The 8,919-nt window shown below is 40.1% G+C and overlaps 1 protein-coding gene across 1 annotated transcript in view; it reads left to right on the top strand.

Annotated features, from left to right (window-relative positions):
• The first annotated feature begins 8,564 nt into the window (after nucleotides 1-8,564).
• TPI (triosephosphate isomerase) overlaps nucleotides 8,565-8,919 on the top strand; it is a 35,052-nt gene continuing 34,697 nt past the window's right edge. Inside the window, exon 1 of the mRNA XM_089816432.1 lies at nucleotides 8,565-8,651. Within this exon, the coding sequence (XP_089672558.1) occupies nucleotides 8,613-8,651 (39 nt within the window). The 5' untranslated portion in view covers nucleotides 8,565-8,612. The remainder of the gene's footprint in view (nucleotides 8,652-8,919) is intronic.

The raw sequence follows: 8,919 nt of genomic DNA, 5'->3' as shown, positions 1-8,919 counted from the left end.
GATTGGTGCAATTGAGACATAGTGAGCTTACAAGGAACTGTGTTTAACAAAACAAGTTGCTGCTGGACAATTGTTGTCGTACACTTGTATTATTCAGTGATGATGTATTGAAGCTGTTTGGATAGTGGGTCCATTTGTCTTCCTTTCAACTCCTAGCAGGGTTGACACAACTCCTAACACAATCATAATCTCCTAACAAGGATTCACATGTACTAATTGTATCTCATTGACTCCTAACATACTCCATCATTCCACAAATAACTTTTATATTAGTACATCATCTTGTTGGCATCATTTCCCCTGGGGTTTTCCCTTTGATCAAGGGTTTCCCCACTTAACATATCTGATGTTATTGTGTATAGTTATCTTTCTATGGTTGTTGCATCTACTCTTTACATGTTTCAAAATTACTAAAAATATTAAGACTTGTTTTAATTACATAACTGATTCACCCCCCCTTCTCAATTATCTTCATAGACTTTACTTTACAATTTAAGTGAGATACCCCCTTTCTCAGTTATCTTCATAGACTTTACTTTCCAATTTAAGTAAGATACAATTATCACATAATTGATGCAGAGATCACAAGATCAACATACCCTCCACATGACCACTTGCCCCTCTCCTCTCCTACTTGAATCTATATAGACATACAGTTTCTATAATGTCCCCATTTTAGCAGTTGACCAAGTGTGTGTGCGTTAGCCTTGTTCTACATGGTCCCGAGGGCTAACGAAGGGTTTAATGGGATCCTGGAGTGTTTTTGCCTAGTCATTTCCAGTTTGGGCCAAAACGAAGTTGATTTACTCAGTTTCAAGCATAGTATTTTTAGTAAGTCGGCAGGACACAGTGCAGGTCAATTTTGGTGATTGAATTTGATGCTCCTCGGTGAGAGTTTTCTGATGAGCTATCACTCGCATTATTCAGAGTCTGATTGCTAATACATTTTAATGCCTGAAGTTTTATTAAAGTAACATCTAATTTAATTGTAAAATATTAAAGTGTTACTTTAATATTTATTTTATGGGGATGTGTACCCAATGGAGATATAAGGGGTATTTTAATATATGTCTTATATATTACACATCTTTTATCCCACATTGCCCATATGAGTTGAGCAGACCCTTGGAAATAGAATAAAAGGGAGCATTTGTGGCTTCATTAGACAGGTTGAATATGAGAAGAAATTGGTGTGTGAGTTGCAGCTCCGTTCTTGACATTTGAGGATGTTTATCCTCTCTTGTAACATTCTAGACGTCATTCCCTTGGGGTTTGGCCTTTGGAATTCTTTGTTATCGACTTCATTATTATGCAGTTTAGTTACATTTCCAGCTACAGGCAGATTTCGTATTTTGCTCATATCTTCTTCACTACTTGTCCGACGCTTATGCCGCTTTGAGGGAATGATATTATGAAGGTAGTGGACTGATTGAAGGAAAAAGTACTGTAGCAACACTGTTCATGCGGCACTATTCACGCAACACTATTCATGCGACACTATTCATGCGACACTATTCACGTGGCACTATTCACACGGCACTGTAGCAGCAAGTTCGAAAGCATGGGCTAGAGTATTATGTCAATAATGCTGAAGTAATTAGTGAGTTGATAAATCTGCCATGTATTTGAGTTTATGAATTCTGAAAATAACATTTTATTGGCAGCAGTTCATTTCCACTTTGCATATTATTGTAGTTTCTTTCTTGTTTATGTTGTATGATACCAATTCCATGCACAAAACACAACAAACAAATAAACGTTTGATTTTCGGAGTTATAAGGGGTTTAAAACATTAAACAGAGAAATAAGAGGTTGAATGCAAACTGTTTGACATAATTCCTTTCAGCAATTCGGTTTAGTTTTTTGGGACATTCAGAGGTGCCCATTACAGTGGTATCAGAGCTATAAGTCCTGCCATCCTGTGGAGGTCTTATAGGGAATTTGGAACAACCGAATAGAGGGAAAAGTGTTTGACAAAATGTCAAAACACTAAAATAATAATAATAATAAAAAGAAAACACAGGCTAAGCATTTATGTTTGAGCATGCGACAGGGGCCTTATAATTTTTGCGATACCAAAGCAAGACAAAATAGGATTTCAGACTTGCAAAGCAAATAGTCTAGTACATCCGTGCAGGTGGACATTGAATCCAGCCATACAGACACATAGGAGATATTCTTTGATCAGGACAACAATATGGGTGATCGAGATGACAGGAATATAGGATTAGGCAGAGGCGGGAATGTCGGTCCAGATCAGGGGAAGGTAATGTTCAGATAGTTACTAGATACATTAGAGTAGGGGCAACGTATGCAGCAGGAGCAGAATAGGCGAATGGACATGATGTTGCAGCTCATGGCTAGATAGATGGGTGTCAATATTAATCCAGGTGATGCCAACAACAGAAACAATAACAATGAGGGAAACAATAACAATGGGGGAAACAATAACCATGGAGGCCAAGGCAACAACAATGGTCCTGAGAATAACATTAATGGTAATAATGGACATGACAATAATGGGAATGAGGCTGATAACTTTAGACACGTTGCACGCCCAACGCGGACTACAAGCTCGAGACCTCTTCTACCCACTTTCCCACCCAAAGATCCGGTTCAACCAGTAAACGAACCACAGATTACCGAGTTACAGGATCAGTTCAAGAGGGATTGGGAGGCTAGTGGACCAGAGTTTTAGGCAGATATTTCCCTCAAAGATTATATGGACTTGAGGATGAGACACATGCCTAGAGCAAGAGGGAGGAATCAAAACTTTGAGCTGAGAAAGAAAGTTGGAAAACTTTCTTTACCTTATTATGATGCTTCAGGAAAGATGACTGCACGAGCTTGGGTGCAGAAGGTAGATACATATTTGTAGCTAAATCTTATGCCTGAGGAGGAGGCTATCAAGTATGCGGCTATGCACTTGGATGACGTTGCACATGAATGGTGGCATCATGGCATGGTGACTTTGGGGCATAATCAGATTACATCCTATGAGGAATTCACCCAAACATTGATTGAGAGATTTGACACTAGGGATCCCGAGTTACATTTCAAGGAGCTAGCACAGTTAAAACAGTTAGATTCTGTGGATGCTTTCATTGTCGAGTTTCAGCGCTTGTCTGTACTTGTTACTGATATCTCTCCTAGGAGATTGGTGGTGTTATTTTGTGATGGTCTTGCTGATCCATTACGAGGTTGGGTGAAGGGACATGATCCACTCACCTTAGCTGAAGCAACTAAAAAGGCACGAGATTTAGCCCCTTCGGTATACAAAGGAAAAAACCATTCAACAGATTCTTCCTACCGCAAGGACAAAGACAAAAAATCATTTCAAAAAGAGTATAGCAAACCCAAAGAAGGATCAAAAGGACTACACAATGAAACCTTGAATGAACTTCGAAATAAGAAGTTGTGCTTCCATTGTAGAGAGCCTTGGGACTTATCTCATAAATGTTCTCTCAAGGCTAAGGCAAATCAAATGGAGTATTTTTTAGTAGAAGAGTCAGAGTCAGAGGGGGAGGATCAGCACTCCGATTCAGATGAGGGTAACACTATAGAGGAGAGCAGCATTCCTAAGTATGATAGATCGTTGGCACGCTTGATAGGGGCCCAAAAGGCAATCACATTTAAGGTCAAGGGTACTATCCAGGGGCAGAAAGTGATATCTCTTATTGACACTGGGGCTACACATAACTTCATAGATGCACAGTTGGTAGCCAGGAGAGGGTTACAGACAAAGGAGCATAATGGGTTTAGAGTCATGGTGGCTAACGGTGATAAATTATTATGCACTCAGAAGATATCTAATCTTCGCATCAGGTTTGGAGATGGCTACGAGTTGGAGGATGAGTACTATGTTGTGGACATGGGAGATTATGAATTCATCCTCTGCATGACATGGATAGCTTCACTAGTTGAGTTCACACTCAACCTAGTGAAATTGGAGATGAGATTCCAGCATGAGGGTAGAATTGTGGTACTTAGAGGACTTTCAGATGGAGGTTGCAGAGTAGTATCCTTGAGGAGAATGTAGAGACTTTTTCGTCATGATGACATAGAGTGGGCACCAGAGTGCTACATTATGCCAACTTCACCAGAGCCACAAGAAAAGAGTCATCCACCAGATATCCAGAAGATACTTGATAGACACGCTAAAGTATTTAGCAATATTCCTCATGGGGTTCCTCCTGACAGAGGGATGGAACATGTTATTGAGCTCGAGGAGGGAGCCAAACCAGTTATGATTACTCCCTATCGTCATCCTAAGAAACACAAGGATGAGATAGAGAAGGCGATTAAGGATTTGTTGGAGATGGGGCATATCAGGCCCAGTAAGAGCCCCTTTGCCTCAGCAGTAGTATTGGTAAAGAAGAAGGATGGGACGATGCGCATGTGCATCGATTACAAGGCACTGAATAAGAAAACAATTAAAAACAGGTATCCCATTCCTAGGATTGATGAGTTGATTGATGAGTTGCATGGGGCATGCTTCTTCACCAAAATTGATTTGCGATCCGGATACCATCAGATCAGGATGAGAGCAAAGGACATTGAGAAAACAGCCTTCCGATGTCACTATGGCCACTTTGAGTTCATGGTTATGCCATTTGGTCTAACCAATGCACTCACTACATTTCAGAGTTGTATGAACCAGGTATTCAGGAAGCAGCTGAGGAGATTTGTCTTGATCTTCTTTGATGACATCTTGGTCTTCAGTAAGACTTGGGAGGAGCACTTACATCATCTCGAGGAGGTGTTATCTATTCTGGAGAGAGAGTCATTGTATGCCAAGGAATCTAAATGTGAGTTTGGCATGACTGAGCTCCTTTACCTTGGGCATATCATTAGTGTAGATGGCATTCAGGTTGATCCTGAAAAGATTAGAGCTATTATAGAGTGGCCTACTCCCACAAACCTTACACAGCTTAAGGGATTCTTTGGTTTATGTGGTTTTTATAGGAGGTTTGTTAAGGGATTCTCATAGATTTCTACACCCTTGACAGATCTTACCAGGAAAGGAGCCTTCGTGTGGATAGGGGCAGCATAGAGGTGTTTTGAGCATTTCAAGCAGGTAATGTCTTCATGTCCAGTTCTAGCTCTACCGGATTTCACGAAGCCTTTTGAGCTTCATTGTGATGCATCAGGTGATGGGATTGGAGCAATATTGATGCAGGAGAAGCATCCCATTGCATTCGAGAGTAGGAAGCTCCAAGGAGTTGAGAAGAGTTATTCTGTCTATGACCAGGAGATGTTGACCATAATGCATGCATTGGCCAAATTTCGATCATATTTGGTAGGTGGACATTTTGTGATCAAGACTGATCACAACAATATTAAATACTTCATAAGCCAACGTGATCTTAATGACCGGCAACAAAAATGGGTGACTAAATTGCAGGCCTATGACTTTGACATAGAGGTTGTCAAAGGTAAGAAAAATGTGGTGGCTGATGTCTTATCTCAGAGACCTCACTTATGTGCTCTGGCAGAGATTTTAGGAGATTGGAGAGATCAGATTATAGTAGAGTATGTCGGAGATGCTTGGGCTTCTGGATTGATTTCAGGTACCATACAGGATGATCGCTATGAGGTGATAGATGGATTGATCAGAGTTCAGGAGAGGGTTTATTTGATTCTGTCATCACATTTGAGAGAGGTGATATTGAAGGCATTTCATGATGCACCCACAGCTGGACATCCGGGGGTCTTCAAGACCTACAGGCAAATTTGAGAGCGGTTTTCATGGAAAGGGCTCAAGGATGATGTTCAGAAGTATGTCAAGGAGTGTGTGGTTTGTCAACAGAATAAGGGAGAGCACACATTTCCTGCAGGTTTATTACAACCCTTGCCCATTCCTGATAGGAAATGGGAAAGTATTTCGATGGACTTCATCACTGGTTTACTACGAGTGCAGGGAAGGGATTGCATCTATGTGGTGGTGGACCACTTGACAAAGTTTGCTCACTTCTTTGCTATTCTGTCCACTTACACAGCAACACAAGTGGCAAATCTTTTCTTTAGAGAGATATTCAAGTTACATGGGCTGCCCAGATTCATTGTTAGCAACTGGGATAGTAAGTTTATGAGTGTTTTTTGGAAAGAGTTGTTTAGGTTGTGTGGTACAGATTTTACACCTAGCACTAGTTATCATCCGCAAATAGATGGGCAAATAGAGATTGTGAATAAACGGGTGGAAGGATATTTGAGAAACTATTTAACTGCATAACAAAAGGCTTGGATCAAATGGTTGCATATGGGAGAGTATTGTTATAACACCACTTATCATATGTCCATCAAGATGACTCCTTTCATGGCACTCTATGGTTATGAAGCACCTAGCTTCATGGATTTAGTTTTGGGAGACAGTAGAGTGCCCAAAGGAAAAAACTTATTGCAGGATAGTTAGGACATCTTGAAAGTGCTCAAAGAGAATATACAACAGGCCCAGAATCAACAGAAATTGTATGCTGATCAGCACCGAATACAACGTAGCTTTGAGGTAGGGGATATGGTTTACTTGAGGCTATAACCATATAGACAGTCATCGCTCAAGAAGAGCGGAGCTGAAAAGTTGAAACCTAGATTTTATGGTCCCTACAGGGTGATTCGTAAAGTGGGCAAAGTCGCCTATGAGCTTGAGCTTCCAGAGGGCAATCGAGTGCACAATGTGTTTCATGTGTCTAGGCTTAAGAAAGCCATTGGTCAGAGTGTAGTGCCTTCTGCAGATTTACCCCCTTTGGATGAGGAGGGGACGCTTGTGTTAGTACCTGAGGCTATTCTAGACACCAGAGAGAGGAAGCTTAGAAACAAGATAGTGAAGGAGTATTTGGTCAGATGGAAAGACCTGCCGGAGGAAGATTCTACATGGGAGAGTGAGCAAGTTATTCAGCAGGCTGGACTGAGATTGCTTGAGGCTAAGCAATTTCAAGGGGGGTGGACTGTAATGTCCCCATTTTAGCAGTTGACCAAGTGTGTGTGCGTTAGCCTTGTTCTACATGGTCCCGAGGGCTAACGAAGGGTTTAATGGGATCCTGGAGTGTTTTGGCCTAGTCATTTTCAGTTTGGGCCAAAACGAAGTTGATTTACTCAGTTTCAGGCATACTTACTATTTTTAGTAAGTCGACAAGAAATAGTGCAGGTCAATTTTGGTGATTGGATTTGATACTCCTCGGTGAGAGCTTTTCAATGAGCTATCACTCACATTATTCGGAGTCTGATTGCTAATACATTTTAATGCCTGAAGTTTTATTAAAGTAACGTCTAATTTAATTGTAAAATATTAAAGTATTACTTTAAAATTTATTTTATGGGGATGTGTACCCAAGGGAGACATAAGGGGTATTTTAATATATGTTTTATATATTACACATCTTTTATCCCACATTGCCCATATGAGTTGAGTGGACCCTTGGAAATAGAATAAAAGGAAGCATTTGTGGCTTCATGAGACAAGTTGAATATGAGAAGAAATTGGTGTGTGAGTTGCAGCTCCATTCTTGGCATTTGAGGACGTTTATCCTCTCTTGTAACATTCTAGACATCATTCCCTTGGGGTTTGGCCTTTGGAATTCTTTGTTATCGGCTTCATTATTAGGCAGTTTAGTTGCATTTCTAGCTACAGGCAGATTTGGTATTTTGCTCATATATTTTTCACTACTTGTCCGATGCTTATGTCGCTTTGAGGGAATGATATTACGAAAGTAGTGGACTAATTGAAGGACAAAGTACTGTAGTAACACTGTTCATGCGACACTATTCACGCAACACTATTCACACGACACTATTTACGTGACATTATTCATGCGGCACTATTCACACGACATTGTAGCAGCAAGTTCGAAAACATGGGCTGGAGTATTATGTCAATAATGCTGAAGTAATTAGTGAGTTGATAAATCTGCCATGTATTTGGTTTTATGAATTCTGAAAATAACATTTTATTGGCAACAGTTCATTTCCACTTTGCATATTATTGTAGTTTCTTTCTTGTTTATGTTGTATGATACCAATTCCATGCACAAAACACAACAAACAAATAAACGTTTGATTTTCAGAGTTATAAGGGGTTGAAAACATTAAACGGAGAAATAAGAAGTTGAATGCAAACTGTTTGACATAATTCATTTCAGCAATTTGATTTAGTTTTTTGCGACATTCAGGGGTGCCCATTACAGTTTCAGTTGGAATATTGTGGAAAATCTTAATTAAAAAAAAATACCACCTTAGCATATTCGAGGTCCCAAAACCATATTCCCAAAAACCTTATTCGGGCAGCTTGATTCGAGGGGATGAAGTCCACCCGTTCGTCATCGTCTGTTCCTATTGTTGATGCCCGTCAACATATGAAAACATTATCTTCTCAGGAATAAAATTTGATAAAAGCTTTTGTGACGGCTACCAACTGAAAATCAATACAATGCCCGTAAACATGAGCAGTATCAGGTGAGTGGGTCCCCGGATTCGGAACGTAACAATTAATCAGATTTTATAGTAGGCGAGCCGTCGCGATAAACCTATCTCTGACTAATAAATGTCAGCTGAAGTGTCGCATTTTTGTTGTTTTATTTTTGCCCTGAGAGGTACTCAGATCGATCAGCGCTAACGCAATGGCCCGTAAATTTTTCGTTGGTGGCAACTGGAAATGCGTAAGTTAGCTTTGAAATCTTGCACTGTTTTTCTATTTTCATGTGTGTAGCAATTGTGGAGTAAAATATGTAGAGATTTTATGTCTCTTAACTCGTCGAGTCTGTCAGAACTTCTGCTTTGTTGGGTAATTATGGATCAACGCTGTGTAAAATCTATATTTAGCCTACGAATGGCTGCGAATGGATTGTGACAATATCAGGTTATAGTAAAATGACCGGAAATGGATTAGTATTTCTGTATGAAGATGTCAGGCTTAACTCACAGAAA

The sequence above is a fragment of the Cupressus sempervirens genome, chromosome 1 (assembly GCF_028749045.1).
Source record: "Cupressus sempervirens isolate cs-2001-9-10 chromosome 1, ASM2874904v1, whole genome shotgun sequence".
NCBI lineage: Eukaryota > Viridiplantae > Streptophyta > Pinopsida > Cupressales > Cupressaceae > Cupressus > Cupressus sempervirens.
The sequence above is the reverse complement of the archived record's forward strand: the minus strand, read 5'-3'. Positions and strand labels throughout refer to the sequence as shown.